This window comes from Morone saxatilis, unplaced genomic scaffold (assembly GCF_004916995.1).
Source record: "Morone saxatilis isolate NCDOM2014 unplaced genomic scaffold, NCSU_SB_2.0 Contig20, whole genome shotgun sequence".
Taxonomy (NCBI): domain Eukaryota; kingdom Metazoa; phylum Chordata; class Actinopteri; family Moronidae; genus Morone; species Morone saxatilis.
The window spans coordinates 3794729-3816712 of NW_023339763.1; the positions used below are offsets into that span (position 1 = coordinate 3794729).

The 21984-nt window shown below is 39.8% G+C and overlaps 2 protein-coding genes across 2 annotated transcripts in view; one reads left to right on the forward strand and one right to left on the reverse strand.

Annotated features, from left to right (window-relative positions):
- Positions 1–2770, forward strand: part of lig3 (ligase III, DNA, ATP-dependent) — a 16614-nt gene extending 13844 nt beyond the window's left edge. Inside the window, exons 21-22 of the mRNA XM_035666400.1 lie at positions 1–101; positions 1135–2770. Of these exons, the coding sequence (XP_035522293.1) occupies positions 1–101; positions 1135–1368 (335 nt within the window). The 3' untranslated portion in view covers positions 1369–2770. The remainder of the gene's footprint in view (positions 102–1134) is intronic.
- Positions 1049–20378, reverse strand: rad51d (RAD51 paralog D). The gene is made up of 11 exons (XM_035666403.1): positions 20013–20378; positions 19792–19853; positions 14394–14512; positions 8020–8101; positions 7686–7820; positions 7506–7601; positions 7282–7372; positions 5190–5260; positions 4474–4641; positions 2812–2949; positions 1049–1361 (listed from the first exon to the last, which is right to left on the reverse strand). Exons 1-10 carry the CDS (start codon positions 20092–20094, stop codon positions 2854–2856), a joined length of 1002 nt encoding a protein of 333 aa, XP_035522296.1. The 5' UTR covers positions 20095–20378; the 3' UTR covers positions 1049–1361; positions 2812–2853.
- Positions 20379–21984: the final 1606 nt, after the last annotated feature.

The following is a 21984-nucleotide window of genomic DNA, read 5'->3' on the forward strand; positions in this document are numbered from 1 at the left end:
CTGAAAGTGTTCCCCACCAGATCAGGAGTAAAAGTGTACACAGCAATGGACAAAGCAAAGCAAAGGCAACCTCTCAGCTGCTGGAGCCAAGGAACGATAAGGTTGGTCAACAGCGAGGGCACTCTGTCAGGTCTCTGTCTGTACACAGTGTAGTGGTGGTCCAGCTCCCACATATTCAAACCCAGAGTGGCTAATTAAACTGTACTTCTAGAAAATAATTTACAAACCAAGAGTTAGAAGAAAAACTATGGTGTCTTACAACTAGAAGCTTATTTTTGCAGCTCTGGCCATCAGTTCTATTATAACATTAGTCAAGGTAATTACGGAGCTCTGGGGATACGGTGACATCTAAAAATGGGTGCAAGGCAAGAAACGGGACTGATTGTAAACACGATGACAGTAACGATAATAATAATGACTGTGAGCAGACCCGAAATGGTTCTAATAATTCGTCAGGTACAGCTGGTCCGAGTGGAACCAGGATGTTGATCTTTAAACTGAATCATTTCTGTTCTGACGTAGTTTTTCTCATGTGGAGGTTTGTTCACGCCCGGCCTTTTCAAAGCTTGTGTATGCCTCCTGCCGTATTTCACATTCTCAGCAATTGACCCTTTAAGTTCTGCTCCAATGACAGAACTTTGTCCTGTCCTCATGTTATGTGCTAGGCTCTGTCACTTTTATCTTGTAACCATCTTTGAAATTTGGTACAAACAGAGTCAGCTAATAACAAAACATTAGATAACTTGATGTGATGATATGTCTTTCATCTTTTAACCATCTTGAACATTTAGTTGTTTTCTACACAGATGATCCTAGCACAGAGCATATCTAAGTACAGGAAAGGAAAAAGTTGGCCACGGTTTGGACTGTTATTGGACCACAGAACAAAAAGGGGCGGGACAATTGCCTTTGCAAGTACAATAGGAACCAATAAGCTGATTTCAACAACTGAAAATAATGTCAGGTTCAATCATTACAATTTGGATCATTTTTCATTATGGGTGTACACTTTGGGTTCTGCTAGTTTTAATTAGAAGAATAGTCAATGTTTTAATCAGTGTCAGAATTGTGATTTCTTTGTACTTGGGGAAAATCAACCCTGTGCTGACCCATTTGTATTGTTGGTTCCTGTAGACGCTGCTGGACATCTTCAGCGGGGTGAAGCTTTTCCTGCCCGTCTCAGTGCAGGACTTTGACAAACTGAGGCGGTACTTTGTGGCGTACGACGGGGACCTCGTGCCGGACTACGACGCAGCCTCGGCCACACACACGCTGGCTGAACCTGACGAGGACAGCCAGGCCCAGAGAGTGTCACCCAGCTGGATCTGGGAATGTATCCGCAAGAGGCGCGTTGTACCTCCCTGTTAACAATAAAGACAAGAACACACACGTTTTATACACTGCGTTAACCTGTCCATGAACTGCTGCACACCTGTGTAACTGAATCTGTGTTAAACTCATCAACAGGGTGGATCTTTATTGTTTTTGAGGGGGGGGATAACTGTCACCAGACACTGTCCGTGAGGTCAATAACACACTGCTCTCAGAGGTTGTTTTTATTTACTCTTTTCGAATTGTATTTGTTTCATACACTCGCAAACCAGCAGAGGTATACGTTTAATTTTGGGTAGATTGAGGATTGTGAATACTGGGGCCAGATGTCTGTTTGACTTCATCCGTGTGTATCGTAGATGTAGAGTTTTTATAAGAAATGTCGAAGCAGCTACAAATGATCACTGTACATCATGGAAATTATTTTGTAACGTAAATCACAGTACAGACGAGAAAATGAATATGCAGCAGAATTAAGACACAGGGTTTTATCAGCATCATTTTTACAGCCCGAGTGAAACGTTTTGCGAGGTATAAAACTCCAGCTCATGAACTGAGAGGAACCAAATTTGTCTGGCATCAGGAATAAACAAGATGCTGATAAAGATAATGAAAGTGTCTCAGTAACATCATTCTAATGCTCTTTATTTTCTACATTGTGTTTGAAGTGTTGCACCAATATGCACTGCAGCTACTTGCAGAAAACACGGAGATATTGCAAATAAGATGGAAACGGATTTCTCACGGCGCAACCACTGCCTTCCCAAACTCCTGACAGGCTGCTCTAGAATTTACCAAGATGATATGGGGAGAATTAGTAGTTTTAGGAAGGCTTTCCTCCTCCTCCACTAAATACATTTCACTTTGAGTCTAAATCACAAGACTTTTTGTAAAATTCGATGAGATGCTGAAAGGCTTTTACTGCAGTCTCCTGCATCTGAATAGCTTTCACAGATAATTCAGATTTCCTCTTTTTTTTTTAACCCTGGGATACTTTAGGCTATGAGGTGGTTTAATTAAATGTTTAAAAGTACTGAAGCTCTGAGGGGGCAAAATCCACACTGTGCTTCCTATGAAGGACACAAAGCAGGAAGGACTTCTGTATTTGTCCCTCTTCTCAGCAGGTAAAAACACAGAATTGCTGGAAATCTTCAGTTTGACATAATCAAAGAATCTGTGTCTATAATATGCTCTCACTCACAAAGGCTGCCCGATGAAATGTTAATGCTGCAGCTGAGCATTGAAAGCATCTCGAATGAGAATACTGCCAGTGTCGGGATGTAAATGGGTCAATTTTGAAGCCATTATCCATTATTCTAATGGAGGTAACAAACTGAGGAGCTAACGCTAGTAGCATTGATTGGAATAAAGTTTAGCAATCATTGAACTGTGCGCGTGGTGCTTTGTAGTATCAGAGGGGGAAAGGGGGAAATCAGAAACTTCAAACACATACGTTTTGGTCCAGATGCGTTCATGTACCTTTGATCAGACATTTAAGCAGAATATTGCAGTTTGCTCTCATCAGGAATCAGTCTCATCCAGTTTTCTCTTTCCTGAGGATCCTTCTTTAGAGCGACTCCACCACTGCAAGTCGAACTCTTCTTTGATGTGACATGGCTAAGAAGTAGAGCAGATGACAGTGTTGATTTACTTATAAAAAAAATAAATGAAAGGAACTCAGCTGCAATATGAAACATTCATTTAAGGCTATGTTCATTCTGAATGCGCCTTGTCAAAGCACGTCTTTGTTTTCAACTGACGGACCTCTTTTATAACTCCAAAACAAGAAATGCATAATTAAAGCCTCCGCGGACAGTGATTTATGAGAGGAGGAAGAAGTAACGACTGAAGAACAGTTTTAGCAATAGTAGTAATTTTGTCCTGTTGTCATTAATACCCACTAACAGTGCATTTGTTGTACAGAAAGCTTCCACTTTGCTTTTCCTTTGAGAAATCTTAGGCTCTCATCATTTAAAAAAAACGACAATATAATCAGAGACATACTGCTGCTTTCACTATTTAAATGTACTGAAATGTTTGGACACCACAGTAATTGCGGTTGTGGAAATAGTTATATTTAAGAACTCAGTGCACATTGCCTAAAGTTGGAAGTGGGATGGGAAATAATATAATGACCGATAATCACATAATAAGCTATGAAATAATAAAAGTGTAGACAACAACAAATGTGTATGGGGAAGTTTTAGCTCCTTAATGACAAATCATGTATCTTTCCCACAGTTCAAGGCATCATTCCTTTCTGTTTTCTTACTTGAGTTACGTAATCCATCACAGTGAACATCAAGTGTGCATTCATTTTTGTCAATGCAATTATGTGGTAATACAGCGCACTGCATTACCTCATGATACTGTAAGCAACAAAAATACCGCAGCAATGATGTGACGGATTACATTACTCGAGCAAGTTTCAAGAGACTGGATATTTATACTATATGGAAATGAATGGAAACAAGTGGATGCCTAAAATAATAGAAGGAATTGTTGACAGTTTTGGCCTCTGAAGGCAGCGGGTCTACACCTTTCTGGACTTCAATACCAACAATGCACAGAAAACTGCAGTACAAAAGCTAAAAACTGCTTACAGTACATTTTATAGTAAAAAAGGAAATGTTGATGACGGTAGTAAGGCATTGAATAAAAGATCAGGATAGACTTCATCAACAGTATTTACTCTTGCACTCTGTAATCGGCAGTCACAGCTCCAAATAGCAGCTAGAGACGACGGCCAGAAAACAAAAGCCAAAAGAAATCCGACCAACGTGGCCAACTTACTCATGGTTTTGCATTTTGTAGATGGACAAGTGTCCGTACATGAGATCTGAATTGGACAGCTGAGTGTCCTGGATCTGAATGAGCAGAATGAGACCGCTGTCTGCCACAGTCTGTCTTTGTGAATTAGAGCGATAAGACTGGTGAACTTTTCTTATTAAAATCTAACTGGAAGCTGCTCTTAAATGGAAATAAAGCGCTTCTTTATCAAACCGAACCTGTTAAAAGAGCAAACACAACTTCAAAGTCTCCATTTTAACAAGACGTTTTGACATTCGCCTCTCAGCGAAACCACTTTGACAGAATCAATACTGAGTTAGATGATGTGCAAGTCAATCGCGCACGCGGTACCTGTCTGGAAGACTTGATCAGTGTTGCAGAGCGCAGACTGGAGTGGCTGACGGCCGTGGCCTCCTCTACGTGCTCCAGCAGGATCCGGGTTCTGGGGATGTGACTCCACGACACGCCGAGGCCCGGCTGCAACTCCCCGCTGCCACTTCTCGTAACATGGTTTGTAACCTGCCGGCCCAGACAGCGTTGGGTTAAGTCTTTAGTTGTTGTTTTTTCTGTCGGGGGGGGATTATCACACCCTTTCTTTATGCTGCTTTATGGTTTAGAATAGCTTGCTGGAGCTTGTACAAGCTTCAGAAGAGGGGAAGAAAATGGCCAAAATGCCTGATTGTTCCACTTTTAATCAAATTGGACCATCAAATTATCTTTATCTCGCTTGGAATAACTTGATGATTTGAGGTGAAAGCTAATTATCCTTGGTGCATGCTATTTAATGTGATTAGCTCATATTTGACATAATTGTATCTTCCAGTCATACATCTTAACTAACAAATGGATCTTTCTTTTACACCTTTAATTGTCAGAAATGAATAACCTTTAGTTTTTATCTTGGATTTTGTTTTCTTAGCCAAACACTGGTGGGAAGAAAGTTTTCATTTGAGGTCTCGAAGCAATAACAAGAGGAAGTGTGAAAGGGTTTGTGCAGAGTTTAGCTTGACACTGAAAATGCATCTTGCATTTAGAGTAGCACACGTCAAGGACCGTGTCATCCTTACCAAAGCAGCAACATTGAAGTCCTTTGCCATCGTCTTAAGAACTCCTGCCACTTGTATCATCAAGGACATGCCTGGAGGCACAGCAAGTTGGAGAGGGGTTTGTTCGTGAACAGAATAGTCTCTTTGTCTTTCAGTGGTACTTTGTAAGCAACTCAAGAGTAATAACTCGGGGCTACAGATATAATTGTTGTGATATTTACGGCCTTTCATATTGTGCTGAGATTCATGGTCCCTGCAAGATGAATTTTAACAACTTTGGTGGTTGCTTAAAGTCCCTAAAAACCTATACTTTCAACCCGCTTTTTACTGGCACAGTTTATTTCACAGGAGATTTCTCTGTTTTGGTTCTTCCTTCTACCTGCTGGCTTGTTTGTTTATGTTGCCAGTGTAGATAAACGTTTGTTTGAGTGTTAAACTCTCAATTTTTGCTTATGTAGCCAATATTACAGAGACATTTGAAACCAAGTTTTCAGAGGCTTCAGTTTTTCATCTTGTGCCATCAGCAGGTCAAATTTCAGTTTATCCATCCTCTGGTTTATGACCAAATACCTGCAAAACTAATGACAGTCCCCACAGCCCCAACCGTGCTATGTATTTGGTGCCAATAAAAAACAATATCTGCAAGCTATCATGCTAAACTAGGACATTACCTTCTAATTGCTAAACATCAAGTATACGTTGTCATTATGAAGGATTAGCATGCTGGTGTTGGGCATTTTGAAGAACCCAAGCACAGCACCATAGAGCTGCCCCACTGTTTACTATACTGTAACTCATCTTTATTGTGTGCTGTTTTTTGCAGTTACAAGAATTCATCACACTTTACCATTTTTTGCTAACAGTAGATAATGCAATACGTGCACTGTGCAAAGGTAATCAAATTGTGGTTTTGCAATGCCACTGCCAATTAAACTTAACAAAACGAGGAAGCAAAAGATTTTTCCAAAAATGTAAGTTATTGTTTTGTTTCCTGAAGTGTTTATGAAGTGGTTTCACCCTGATCCGCGAACCGTTTTATGTTCTTTCCAGCTGTGAGCAGCTCTTTCATTTCCTTTATGTATTGCATCGTGGGAGCCTAGTGTGCATCAACAGCGCACTCAAAAAACAAGAGTGGATAACAGGCGTTTTGACTCCTCTCCTGCGGTTCGGAAATGTTATTAAAGCCCCATCACAGAGTAATGTATGGAGTGCTGAGGTCAATGATTCCTATTTGTTTTCTGACATTAATAATTCATTCATGAGGCAACTACTTCATCTCAACATTCACTCAACAACAAAATGATACACTGAACTGAGCTAATTCTGCTGGTCTTTAACCTCCAGCTTCGAGAGGTTTATAGTGCTTTTGTTACAGTGTTATCTTCATATGTCATTTGATTTTTTTGCTGCGTTTTGTATTTGCCCAGACCCGCTCAGGTGTGGAGGAAAGGAAACAGCTTGAAAGAAAAACTGCCTTATAACAAACGTCTCCAAGCTCGAGCTGAGGTGGGTCGTGTATTCATGAATAAGTGAGTATACACAGACCAGTAGTGTTTGTTAAAAGTGTCTATAACTTTTAACACAATACTTATTAGTTTTTAGTTTTAATTACACTGTTGGAGGTTTTTTTAGCCTTTTGTGATGTCTTTTCAGAGGCTGTCAGGTTTATGTTAGATGCCCTCTTTGAACCCTGTTGCATTGAGTGACTGGTTAATTACATCACAGTTTGGGAGCTTTCTATTAACCAATTGTTAGCAATAAAGTTCACCTGGATTAAGAACTTTAATTAGTTTGACTGTCAAGAGGCCATACTCCTGTTGAAGCAGCTCCCAGGTTAATGAAAACAGCTCTATTTATAACTCATATCAGAAATTTGAGCTTTTACTCTAAATCTGATAGTTTGGGGTTTACTGTGGCTATATAAACACTATTTTACGTTATTTTCACACTTTCTTATGATTGGAAATAACTTTCGATGTCATGCTTCCAAAACGTGTGGGGGGGCCCTGCTGTGATATTTATTTCCAGACAGACATTTGGAGTTTACGGGCTCGGGTGTAAACACAGCCTCAGGTATGATGGACTATGATGGACCAGCAGAAAGAGATATCACCATCATTTTGTTTGCCTCCCAGTAGAGGAGCGATAACAGCTGACACGGAGTCCACGATCACCGCCTTGACGGAGCCACCGCCAACAGACGCCTAATAAGAAATGTGACAAAATTAGACTGCTGAAAATTTCATCTTTCTTTCTCAAAAAGGTTCTCCGGGTACAGCCGGATTGTTGGTGTATTTTAAGCAAAATAAACAGAAAAAAAAAAGAGTGCAAACTAACCTGCTGAAGCCTGCCACTGCGAAGACCGTACAGACAGTCGAGTAAAGAGAAAACGTCAAACAAACGGAAGATATGGATCCTCTGAAGAGCTTCCATCTGTAAAATGACAGTTTTGTTTCATATTGTTTTATATTACACATCATGTAATATTTGTTTACCACTCAATTCCTGACAACTCACCTGCTCTTCTGTATTATTTGTTTCAGCTTGCAGCATTTGAAGCAAGCGTCTGGCAGTCAGCCCTCCAGTCGTATCGATGAATATTACACTCTGTTTAAGGTGATAAGAAATGTGCACTGCAACGCCAAAACACACCTAGAAGACATGACAAGCGTGTAGGGAATAGTCAAAGATAGCATAGACAATTTGTGTTAGCTAAACTGTAACTCTGAGAAGTATTATTTCAGCCATGGTACAATTTCTTATTCTATAAGGAGAAGAGGGTATTCTAAAAAGAGGGATTTTATGCGAGTGAAATTATCAGTGATGGAGGGGGAAAGTAGGAAATGTTCACCTGAGATTTGCCACTTCCCGGGCCTCCTGACAGCTCTGTTATCTCTCCAGTATACAAGCCTGAATCCAGCACTTTATCTAAGCTGCAAGAAACAAGGTACAATTCATTACTCACAACTGCCATCCCATGTAATAAACTATTAAGTCCAAGTGTATCTGTAGAGCCAACAAAAACTGCAGTTGGGTAAACATAATAAAAACAGAGCTTGCATTAGGTTGCAGACTATTCTTAAGATGTCTGGCTAATTCCTAATTTTAGTTTGTGTTTCATTACTTCTTATCAAGCTCAATCACTGGCTGCATCAGTATGTATGTAGCTGTGCTGAGTTGGATCTATAATGCCAATTTAAATACATTTCCAGCAAAGAATGAAGTGAAGTATAACAATTGTTAAAAGTACAGTATATACTTGTAATCAAGTGAACAACATAAAGTAAAAAGGACAATTCTACTACACGACACTACGACGCCTCTGTCTGCAGTTTTAATGGGCTAATGCTGCAGTAAACTGTACCAACAGACACCTCTAAAGATTTTTTTGTGGTGGAAGTTTTGGTAGGTTTTGTCAGCAAACTAGTATAATGATAATGGGAAAGCTATCATTAACAATCAAATCAAATTAAATCCAATGTGGCCCCATGGAGGAATCTGTCAGCCCCAGCTGTTCTCAGCTCAGCTGTGGATCTGCCAGTGGAACAGCCAGTTCTTTAATTTCTCAGTGTTTTAACATGTGACTGGGAGAGCTCCTTTTATCTCACACACCGACATTAAACACTATGTGGTACCTTTAGCACAATAATGGATAAGGAAAAAGGACTTGTAAGCAACCAACAACTCTACCCCTTTGTCATTTATTAGCAGTTGCAAGATTGGGCTAGATTTATCAAAAACAATAGTTCTATCCGACATATATTATCCCTTTTTTATGCACTTCATCATGTTAAGTGTGAAGTTGTCTGCCATACTTGGAGGCAGCAGATCATCTGTATTGAACTGTGGCCAACTAATCAGGATATGGCTTGGCTTGTATGGGTTGACTGTTCTAGCTTGTAGCTGATATCACATGACTTCCAAAGGATTTCAAGTCAAGATGAATTCGTCAAACTACTGTCCTCAAGGTCAAGACTGTACTTTCGATGCTCAAATATAAATCTTCTGTATATGTTGTCTTTAACACCGCTCTGCTCAATTAATTCCCATTTTACCATCCACTTTTTATGACTTTATCTATTTCTGCCAGTATTACATACTGAGGACAGTTAGAAGGAACTGCTCTGCCAGCTGAACTACCCCTGCAAGTCTTCCTTTAGAGGAATAGCCTCAAACAGAATATTCTGCGATGGATACTTTAACCATCTTTACCCGCAGGGATATACTGAAAGAAGTAGGGGCTGTTCTTAAGATTTTCAACCTTGTTAGTATTGCCATGGGTTCATCCTTGCTGCCTAGGGAAATCTTCCCTGAGCTCCACCTTCATACATCCCAGGTCGTTTATACGTGACCTCTTCCACCTCAGTGTATCCGCTCTTTTTATGCGTTCACATTATAAGAAACTTCAGCAATAAATCACCATAGGTCTGTTTAATTCCTACTGAGCTGAGTGAACAGAGGCTGGACTGGTGTGTGGAGGAGGTTAAAAGTAGGCCATGGTTACAATCAGTCGTCAACTGCCAATAACATTCCTATGCTAGCTTAACCTTACCCTACCAATCTGATCTCATTTTGTGAACAACAAGCCAGCACAAAATGGGTGTCAGGTTTGTTTAAAGCCTCCCCCGTCTACAAGTTTAGCTTGAAATACACCAGGAATAAATGTTTCAAGATCAATGCTACAAGAGCTGCTGGATTCATCATTGGGGTCGATGCTAAATTTGACCCATCATTCTCCTTTTCAGCTGCTGCATGATTTTTTGGACCGACTTGTGATTGGGTTTGGTTGGGAGGTTTTATACTTCAAAAATAAAGTTGAGCAGTGACAGGAGTAATTTCAGATGTCCAGTGTTCTGGAGGTAAAAGTCCCATAATTTTGTATAGACATTTTTTACAAGACTGGCAGTTGGAGCACTTTTAAGGCTCGGATGGGCATGACACTTTGCCAGTTTAGTACAAAAGATGACCACAGAGTGTACAATTCTGTTTTGTGGGTCATTAATGGTGAGTATAATAAAGACCTGATACAGCAGTATTCTACCATTCACTTTCAAGTTCAACTATTGTGCACCATTTTTTCTCCCTATAGTAAAACTGAAGCATTATGAATTTTCCACAAATCTTCTCCTCTGACTGTTTCTTCTCTAGGGCAAAAGGAGCTGGTGCTCATGGGTAAAGTGGTATTTGGCTCCTCACACTTGAGTTTTGTGCTGATGTTCATTGTATTGTTTTGTTTCCATTGGTCTGGCTATCAAACTTTTATACTTTTGAGTGCTGCCCCAAATATGTCCACAGCACAGAGTACCAAAACCTGTCACTGGCAACAGAATACAGCGACACTCTTACTCCTGTTCTTCTCGTTATACTAGATTTGTTTTTTACCGAAATGTAGGTATTTTTATTGGTACAAGCTCTAGAAGGGTATCTTCTATTCTTGCATTGTTTGTTGCTGCAATGCTTTAACCATCTGTTCTCTCAGCAAATGCTTGGATTATTCTGTGTTCAGGCCAGTGATCTGTGTAGTTTGTGGAATCTCATCTTTTGCCTGCATGTGTGATGATGGATGTGTCGGCGATGCAGTTAAATCTACATAGCCAAGGTCCTCCAGCTTGAAGGTTAAGCATCGCTGGAAGCCTGTGCTTGGTTGATAGTGGTTCTCATCACCCACGGCATGATTGCGAAGGGGAGAGTTGGTGGGGATGGACACACTTGCATTATTCTTGCCTTCTCAGAGAGTAGTGCAGAGAGGGTTGTACTGTTGATGAAACATCAGGTTGTGTTCTTATAAGGGCTCAGGAAGATGAAAGTGATGTCCTCGAAAAGCTACAGATTCAGAATTTCCCATGGGCAGCATTCATCAGTGAGATCAGAGTACTGTGCAGTCCTTGGAACTAAAGATCTGAGTGTATGATTGGAATGGAAGCACAAGAGTGGAAGAGGTTCAGATCTTGTTGATGAGCTCTTTTAAACAAAGGTTTTTATTTCCTGTGGACAAATATTTCCTTCCTGTGTACCTACTACCAGGATTATAATATGGACAAAACTGGGTATCTTACTTAAGGGAGCTGTAATACTTGTGTCTGTTCTAGGTTCATTATAAGGCTGTGGGCTGCTGAGAGCCACTAACACTGAACTCCAAGGCTGCATTCCTCATGAGAAGGCAGAGACAATCTTTGCAAATTTAAATGAGGTTTTAAAAGTGACTGTCTTGATGTAAGGTTGAATTTTATCACGCCCAAACAATAGCCCATACATGGCATTATATCATTGTGTCATTCCACTGTCAAGTGTTGACAGAAATGTGATGCGGGCTACATGATACACAAGCTGATGAAGCTATAAACCATTATCAACCCTCATCACGGTTGTATAAAAAATCTGATTAAGTTTGTTTGTACTCTTCTATCTGTTTATCTTTGTTGTTTGATAGTGTCAGTGGCTAGAATTAGCAAGTGCCATTTATTATTATACATTATTAATGAAGGGGCATGAAGTGCACAGAGTTGCATTAATGTATGAGTATTTCTTGTGCTGTCAACGGCACATTTTTCTTGATGAGATTAAAGGAGACAGCTATACTGAGCTATAATCAGCTAAGAACAGAACTCTCAGTCCACGAAATGTCCCCCTACCCCCGTTACTGTACATTTTAATAGGTATTATGAAATGATGGTCTTAACAAGATAAAGCACTAAGCATCAAGGTTCAATAATGTCTTTGGTTATTTTATTATGATATAGTAGGATGGTTTTCTATGACCTCTTTTTGATTTCTTGATTGAATTCCTGACGTTTCTATTAGTTGATTGAAAAAGGACAAAAAAAAGAAAATAGCCTTTTTCATTCTTTTCATCCCTCTCAAGACTCTTACTCGCTGTGCAAAATATCAAACAGCTGGAAGAAGAAAGGGAAACATTAAAGAGAGCAACAGACATTAAAATATGACAAAATGTGTCTAGCAGCAGACGTGATTGAAAACTAGAAGTCCTAACAGTGGAGGCTTCAACGCTTCAGGTAGGGAACGTCTACACTTAGTCTTCACGGAGCGATGAGAAAAATGTAAATACTAAAATATCTGCACCATTTCATTCAAGTTTTGTTTTCTCAGATAAAGCTGTAAAATACTTTTACAAAACCACAGTCACTGCTGTTATGATGAATATTGTTTTCCAGATCCAGTTCACTGATTCTGAGGCATAAGCAAGCAAGATCCTCTTTTCTATCCATGCAGCGGATCAGCTGAGAAAACTAGTTTCATACTCAGCATTAGCAGGAAATATCATTCTATCGACATCTGACAGTCCCTCAGAGCATCTACTCTATGAATCCTTTACTTATTATAAACTCTGTTGCCTAGCTGAAACTAATGCAGTCTAGTAAAAACCACACTACAATTAGAGCTGCAGCAAATACATGGATTAACTCATTAGTTGTAGTAGTGAATTCATTGCAAACTATTTTGATGATCATTAATCGCTTTTAAGAAAAGATGTTCAAAATCTCTAATTTCAGCTTCACAAATGTGAACATTTGCTGGATTCTTTAGTCCTCTGACAGAAAACTGAATAGCTTTGGGTATGGACAAAGTAAGACTAGATTTTCACATACAAGGAATCTGCCTTGGTAAGTTGGTGCATAACAATTAAGCATAGAGGCAATAAAAGGAGCCAATATATACAAATATAAAGAGAGAGAATATGTACAATATGGCCGGATACTTAAATGAGTGAAGAGCTGTACAGAAATGTGCATAAAATGGACCAGGGACCAAGTTAGCACTGTGACACATAATGATACTTGCAATGTGCAAGATAAAGACCAGGGGAAGTGCATTAATTGAATGCATATATTCTGGGTGGGAGGTGGGTTTAAGAGTCAGTATCACTCATCAGTTCATCTTTTCACCAGTAGAGCGCAGTCAAGACACACAAATGCCACTGCCTTTACTCACATGGCTGATTCAGTTTCATATCACTAATCCACAGCACTAACTAATTTATGAAAACCACTTAAAAAGCGCCACAGAGAGGAAAAAAACACCTGTGGTCATTAATTATGCTGAAACAGTGAGTTTAACTGTAGAAAGGGTACAATCTTATAAATTATGCCATCCTGGCCCATTTCACAGATTTGTCCAGACCAGTCTGTGTCCTGGCTAAAGAATATTTCCCCTTTAAAAGTGGAATATTTATCTCCTACGCTTTGTGCTTCGACTGCATACAGATGAGTGAATCTTTTGATGCCAGCACACGTCTCTGTCCGAACCGTTCATGGGATGTTGTGTCTCAGTTTAGCACGAAGTTAATTTCAGCACCGCTCTAATACAATGCCATGCTGGTGCTAGTGGGAATTTTTGGTTTCTTTCAAGTCATTAAATTTTGATTTCCTGATGTACTGTGAAAATGTTTTAAAAGACTTGCCAGTTGTATTTGTTTAGTTTTTTTTTTGTGGAAAGTAGTTATTGCAGCTGATCTAACAGAAGCCACTTTAGGTTGCGTTCTCGAGCCAAATGGAACAACAAACAAAGAAGTCCTCTGTAGCTAAAATGAAGCACAGAGGTAATTTCTAAAACGCTCTATTTCTCTGCTGTATTTTTAACTACAGCTTCCATACTCCAAATGCATATTCTACCGGCATAGGTCAATGCAAACTCAATTTTAACAACACTGAAAAGATTTTAGTTTGATAAAAATGGATCAATGCAGAGGAATCTGGTTACAAAACATACGATTGATTTTACATATTAGCCTGGGATTGTAGTCAGGCACTCAGTACTGGTCTGAAGAGCAACACAATGCATAAATACATAATGAAATTGCCAAAAATGATCAGCAATGGCAGTTGAAGCACAAATAATTTGGCATAGCATGTAAAACCTTTTGTTAGCGTCAACCATCACTTCCTTCGTCTATCGAACCGCTCAAAATGCAGCTACTACCACCTAACCAATCAACAACTTTATTCTGAGATAATATGAGGTGGCACTGACGAAGAAGCCGCTATACACTTAAACAAGCATCACCGCTAAAAATCACTGCATCTGAAGTGAACACTGGGGAAATATGCTTTAACTCTGAACTGTCTTTGGGAATACATATTTGCTACTGCTTGATACTGGAGGTGAACCTTCCTTTAAGCTCTTGTGACACTGAGCCCACCGTTAAATCCCCCCGTCCCCCAAAAGACAAAGCGGCGTGCTCTGCTGTGTGTGCAGAACTGTCGTTACCTGGGATTTCCAGTGGAGAGGATGGCTGTTGAGCTCAATAGTTCTTCATACAGATCAGCACCTGACACGGGGAATGCGGTGTGCTGGGCCAGCAGCACTCGACGGATGGCAAACAGTGCCTGAAACACATCAAATTACAGCATATGAAGCTCACACCACTGGTGCACGGCTTCGGCCACAACACATGTACTCATCTCCCTCGGCCAGAGTTGCCCGATTGGGTAGTTTTCAGCCCAATTGAGCCAACGTGATTATAATACATGGAACAAGGTAAAATGTTGGCTTGTTTGGATGTGAGTAGGAGGATTTTTGAAATAATGTAATCATGTCCACACTGTCTGCTCCTCCTGTGCCCTCTCACATCACCGTTTAGTTTTGGATATACAACCACAACGGTTCGGGATAGTGCTGGGATTAACAATTATTTTCTGTATTGATTTGTGGGATTATCTTTTGTTTACTCAATTAGGAGTCGGGAGTCGGAAGACCGCTAAAAATGCCAATCACGTTCTGCTACCTCGTTCTTTTTCTCTGTAGTTTTTCCTTTCTCGCTCATCCTTCAGCCTTTACACGCAGCTGCATTAAGAGCAGCGGTTGTCCACAGCGTTTCACACATGTTTAACACATACACCGACAGCTCTGCGCAGAGGAAACAGAACATCTCATTATGTTTTTAATGTAAACGATCTTCACTTTTTAAACTCAGTGTTATGTCATACTTTATGACTGCGCTGTTGTCTAAAAATATATTAGAAAAAGAAAGCTAAAACAAAGGCACACACATCACAGGAGCTCATAGCACAAGGTGGCGGTCCAAAAACCAGATATTCTATAATGCAGCAAAACACATCAATTTGATATCTCTCATCTATGCATATTGCTTATGTAGACATTTTAACTTCCAAGTGAGTACACTCACACCGCTCTACACAAGCAACTTCATTGCAAAATTAAAATAAGCACTGCCACTGTCCAGTTGAGACACAAATCTTCTCTTTATTTACATTTCACAACAGAAAAACATTCACACCAATGAAATATATGTCAAGACACTCACGACAAGGAGTTATTATTCAGTTAATTATAATGGAGTCAATATAATGTTGCAGATCGATCATTATCACTAAAGTCAACACTGATCTCGACAGGGATTGAACCACATCCCATCTCAACGAAACCACAGGGTCACAGAAACTGTCGCTGAAGGTGAGAGATGAGATATTTCCATGTCTGGACTGAGCCCTTCATATAATGCTGGATATTTGCCCCTTGTGGCCACCTGAAGCCTCAAGAAATGAACCTAGTTATCACAACATTTGGCTGGAAAGTCTCATTGCCTCAACAAGGCTTCGTCTCCTTGAACTGAACTCCTGGAAATGAATAAAAAGTTCCACGCCGAATCACATTCTTCTTGCTTTTTTCATTTATAAAGGAGAGAAGTACAAAATGTCTCAGCCCGGCGTAAGCCCTAGATCCCACACAGTGATGGCACAGAAAGTCATTACTTCACTGGATTTCCACTGGCCAATCAATCAGCTTGCATACTGATGCTGATACAAGAGTCTTTGAAGCAGAAGTTTCCCACATGAACGTGCAACTTAAAGATCGAGCGAAATAAAAAATACATTTTCCACGGTCTACTGAGGTACCTGTGTTAATTGTTCTGCAATATAAAATATACATTTAAAAAGAAAATCACCCTCTTTTCTCCTCCTGTGGAATGGTAAAATATTTTTGATGAATCATCCTGCACTGGAGGGCGTATCCATGAATCCAGCCAAAAGTAAAATACAATATAGCATCCAGCTAATCCGTCCCATCCTATAAAACGGCACCAGTCTGTGGGTCACAGTATCCATCACGGGTCGGTCTTTCAATGTCAAATTTTGACCTTTGACACTAGATTTAAGTGTGGGTGGTCTTGCACTCCAAACCACTATGCTAATTAATACCCAGAATGCATTAAGGCTGTCGGGAACCGCCACCACCTCCCGCACTAGGCCGCTTGTGGGCCAGATGAATCGGGCTGTAAATCTGAGAGTCCAGGGTCCAGTCCCAATACAATCTGATCGATCCCATTCACTTGGAAATATGTCACATTGCAAAAGCTACATTTACTCCACTCACCATTTTAAATCTCTCTCTTTATGAAAAATCCCTAAGAAGCACACTGAATGTGTGCGGAGCCACATCATGACCGCCTGAGGCAAATGAACAAACGCTCCTCATCTCAACAATAACAGGAAAAAAAGAAACACAGCATGGCTGACCAATCAGGTCCTGAGTAGAGCTGCAATGATTGGTCGATTAGTTGTCAACTATTAAATTAACTGACAACTAATTTGATTATCAATTAATAATTTTTTTGTTTGTTTTTTCCCTGATTTTTTTCCTCTATGACAGAAAACAGAGTATGTGGACAAAACAACACATTTGAGGACGTCACCTTAGGCTTTTATGGGCCAAACAATTCATTGTTTTATCAAGAAAATGATCTACAGATGAATTGATAATGAAACTAATCAATAGTTGCAGACCTGGTCAAAACTACAGCTCTTTCATGCCATCACCCGAGGAGATCTTTGGATTTCTGCTTTTAATAAAATAAGTATGTGATTGTCTAGGAATTGAATTAATTTGCTTGAGTGCAGTTTTTAGCTTATTTGATGTCACTGCGCTAGAGAGGGGACAACATTCCACTTGATTTTACAACCTGAGGTCAGTCCACTGCATGAAAACATATTGTTCACTAACCAGCGGGGGATGCGATGATTTATATGAAAACAGACCATAGGGGAAAGCCCAGCCTTCTGTAGAAAGAGCTTGTACTGCTGTTTAGCAGGCTTACAGTCTGATTAGTCTCCTCTTCTGGGCAGAGAGGATTTCCTACCAGAGTTCATGTTCAACAGCAGACATTTATTTAGGGAAGTAAGGCAAATCTGTTGGGTCTCAATTAGTGGAAATGTTGGCGGCCCTAACTTAGGATGGGTGTGTTTTTACATAAAAACCTTGCCTTGTGCAGCTTTAATTGAACTGCAGAAGGCTGCTTGTCAGATAAACGTGTCCGTGCAGCTGACCTTACATTGACCTCCTCGCCGCCGTAATGCGTGTGCTCAACAATGGTTCAAATCAACAGCAGGAGTCTGATGGACCAGAGGGACGCTGAGTATCAGCTCAGGGGATGCCTGCAGGCTAACAAGCTGGGCAGGAAGTCTAGCTCTGTCACTAGGATGAATCTGAACCTCCTGCAGGCAGTGATGGACAAAAGAAGAGGCTAAAAATGTAATAATCTCATGGCGGGGGGAAAAAAAAAAAAAAAAAAACTTTCATTCATTCTGTTAATCTCAAACTTTTAACTCAAATGACCACAATCGAGGAGCTACTTAACTCACACGACTACGATATGTAAGCTGGAGGGGCGGAAAGAAAATGTGCAGTGACAGGAGTATGTAGAGAGCAGATTATATTACACACTTTTCTGAACTTTCTCTTGTAATTTTCAGAGGTTTTTAAATCCCTTGTGGTTGCAAAATTATTTTCCAATACGTGTCCAGACTGCATGTGCAGACCCTGATCACAGAGGGTGTATTACTGAAGCTCTCGCTCATCTTTTTTTTTTTTTTTTTTAAACCAAGAACGCTTTGGGTTGACTTCCATGCCCAGTCCACCCACACAATTATTCACTGGTACGCATTTATCCAGAAGGCCCTCCTGGGTCTCCTTCCTGATTATTTGCACTCTTATATCTCTGAAAAAGTTTGGAGGGAAACACTATTTATGATCTAAAAAATAGTTTCCTGTTATCTACCCACAAGGTCAGAACTGAGTTTCTTTCATGATCTCTGCTCTCTTGCCGTGGTTCTCACTGCAAACTGATTTGAAACTGAAAGTACTGGCCTTTCTTAGTCAGTTCAAACTGATATTGGAAGACTTTGTGGGAGACCCAAGGAGGAGTTTTTTTTAGTTTCGCTTTCCTGACGGCTAGAAACGCTTCTATTGTTCATTGCTTAGTGTACACATACAGATAACATACATTAGATCCATCTTACAATTCTTGATATTTGACTTCTCTGCTATATCTACAGGAAACAATATAGTCCAGTTGTAATTGCTGAGTGGGAAAATTTCAATAAAATATACAGAAAAGAAGAGAAGGCAAAAGCGATCTTCATCCTTCAATTGAACCCGTGTTGTGAAACTATTTCGCCTGGCTTGTTAACCAGATGACCTGCCTTGCTATGGCGATACATAACAAGCCCAGAGGGAGTAGTGCTTATATTAAGGTTAACTTAAAAAAAAAAAAAAAACAATATGTAGCCAACATAATATTAACCACTTACACACCGAGAGACATGCTGCGTGTGGGTAAAGGTTTATCTAATATGAACATGATCTTGGTCAGGGCCCCCCCACTCCACACTGTTTATGCAAAGTATGGAATGTGGGTGTCTTGTGTTTGCATTTCAAGTCATTCCAACAGTACAAACGTAAACTATGAATTTGATTAATTACAAGGAACTGTCATATTTTATGTTCCAATGAGGACATTTGGTTCAAGAGGTTTAATTAGAGCAGCACGTTTCCTACTGGATTTGATGGTGAAATACAGTGATTCCCAACCGCGGGGGGGGGGGGTCGCCTAAAAGCTTCCCAGGGGTGCTGTGAGGCCTTCTTATTTTAAGGGGTGTAAGAAAACATTTCAAAAAGAAGTGAGGCCCTATATCATCTCAGCATTTATATATTTCTGTGGAAATAAAATAAAATAGTTATTTTTAAAAAGTTTAGATTTTAAGATCTAAACTTTGGAAGAACCTTAACAAGTTATAACTCCACAGAGCCTTTGCTCTCTGAATAACCAGCTTGTCTGCCAATTACAAAACTATTAGGCTAACTTGAACACGGCCAAGTGGACAGAGAGAAGAAAATTTAATTTGTCCACAAAAGGAAGCCTATCGAGTATTATGGGTGGTTAAAACAGAAGAAAACACATAATACAGACAGAGAACTGTAGAAAAGTTCCTAAAAATATATAGAAAAACAAAAACACTGATGCAATATTGAAAAGAAATAATCAGCTAGAACGTCCTCCACATTGCTCCTTTTACACAACCTTCCTGCAGTCATTATGTTCATTAATTTGAGGTGTTCATCTTTGCGGAGTGTACTGAAATCAGTCAGGTGTCGTCACTTTACTCAATGGGAAAGGGGTCCCCAAATGAATAAGGCAGGGAACCACTGGAGTAATGTGTATGTGGGGTAAATGTGGCTGAACTGGAAAGTGACAATCCAATCTGGCCAGGTTGATTCCCAGGGTGTTTGCTTGCTGACATGCATAGTTTCCAGGGAGCTCCACCTCAGTGACTGAGCTCCATATTTAATGAATGCATGATATACATACCTTATATGATACTGAGCATTTCTGAGCAAGCTCCTCTATGTCCGACGAGACCAAATCCTCCACTGTGAAAGCAAAGAAAAGCATGCCTGTTATTGCTAACTTGCATTTTTTATTAACATGAAGCATCTTCAAAACACACACACACACACACACACACGACACACACAACACACACACACACCAACACACACACACAACACACACCCCCTAGCCGTCCCTACCTGTTTTAATATCGACAGCACGCAGGCCACGCACTAAATCCTCATCCAGTCCAGGGCACATCCCTCCTCTCAAAACCACCATGGTCTTACATTGTCATCTGCTAGTTTAAGGGAAGTTAAAAGCTACCTGAACAGCTACAGTTGTTTTTAGCTTTCGCGGCTAAGTTACATAGCTAACTTTTACGAGTACGAGTGACTTTATTGACGCTACTTCTGAAGTTCACGACGATAAAGAAAAAAAAAACCCGTAACACTATTTTATTTACGACAAGCTCACGCGTTTACTAAACTTATTTCGTTTTGCTAACAAACTCACGCTGAAGCTCTACAAGCTGATTTGTGTCAAACAAATTACCAATTTTTCTTCCTGCTTGCCGTAGTAAAAGTGTACTCGCAGTGTATTTTGGGTAGTGTAGTTTTCTCCTCCCTCCAAAGTTGTTGGTTGTTCATTTTCTCACCCACGTTTCTGTTTAAATTATTGACTCTTTATGTTTTGAATAGTTTTTCTAGGTTTTTATATTGCTCTGTGTATTTTTTTGAATTCATGGAAACTGAATAATGTAGTTAATAGTAAAAATAAAAGTAAATCTACAAGCAATATACTGTAGAAACAGTGTTGTTTAACTTGGAAACAAGAAATTTTGATTCTGGCATAAAAATCCCATACATAATACACTTCAAATATAGACAAAATGGGTTCAAATATACACAAAACCAATGGAAAATCACACATTCAACCCAACAACAAATGGAAATAAATACAATAAAAATAACTATAAATATCATGAAGCCATCACAAATGACTTTTAGCCAATCACAACATTGTTTATGAGTTTTTCAGACCATCTTTCGGTTTCAATATGGAGGGGCAGCTTCTATCAAATTAGGCCAGTCATTCAGTATGTTAAGACTCTTCTTTATTTTAAAGTGATAAAACCGTGACAGGGTTTTAACATTCATGGACTCCTTGGGAAAGATTTTTCACCTTGTCCCCGGTGCAAAAATCAGTGCTTTCTCAAGTGGCCATGGTGCTCGGGACGCTGAGGGTACTTATTTTAAGAGAGACTTCTAACTCGACAATACAGTGATCATACTGATCCTCGCCAGCTCAGGAAGTCATTGGCTTTGGCTCAGCTTGTCACTCGTTCAGTGCTCTCTGGTTCAACTTCCGGCCAATTTCTATCACTAAGTTTAGACTCTGCTCTTCAGCTGAGCTTCTTGGAGTGGAGGAGCAGCATTGTGAGTCGGTGGGCTGTCCCTTTTGTACACGTTCTGTCAGCAGTCATTCGTCAGCTGAAGTGTCCCTGAGTAAAACACTGCGCCCTTGCCATCTGTGTTTTTTATTTTTTACATAAAATCTCCTTTATAGTTTTATTTTAACTAGTAGTTTTTTTCTAGTCTTCTATTCACAGATAAGTCTGTTGCGTCGTCTCATTAAAAACTTTTAATTTTGTACAATATCTGCTTTAAAAAATGATATCAGATTTATTTGATCTGATACCCTGAGAGAAAAGGATACAAGAGAAAAATATGATTCTCTCAGGGATCAATAAAGAATCCTGAAATAACTATTAATATGCTAATATAACTCTACCCGAATGAATTGTATTAGAGTTATGGATAAAGAGCTGATACTGTGTTAATCATTTGACTATGCCTGCATGTACTGTTTGAGTAATGAAGTTCTAATTTGTGATGGGGGAGTTTTGAATAAAATCTTGCTGCTCTGTACTCTCTATTATTGAAGGCTTATTCTGAACAGTTATTTCTGATTCCAGAATATTCCTGTGAGTATATCGCCCAACAGAAGGGAGAATGACGACCCTCCACCTTACACACAACATGATGTAAAAATACTGTGGAATGACTTGCTAATTACTTTGATTATCACTGATATTGACATCAGGATCTGGGGACAGTGTTGTAGATTGGAAATTATGGGCCCTTTTGTCCAGAGACTGTTGGGTACCTT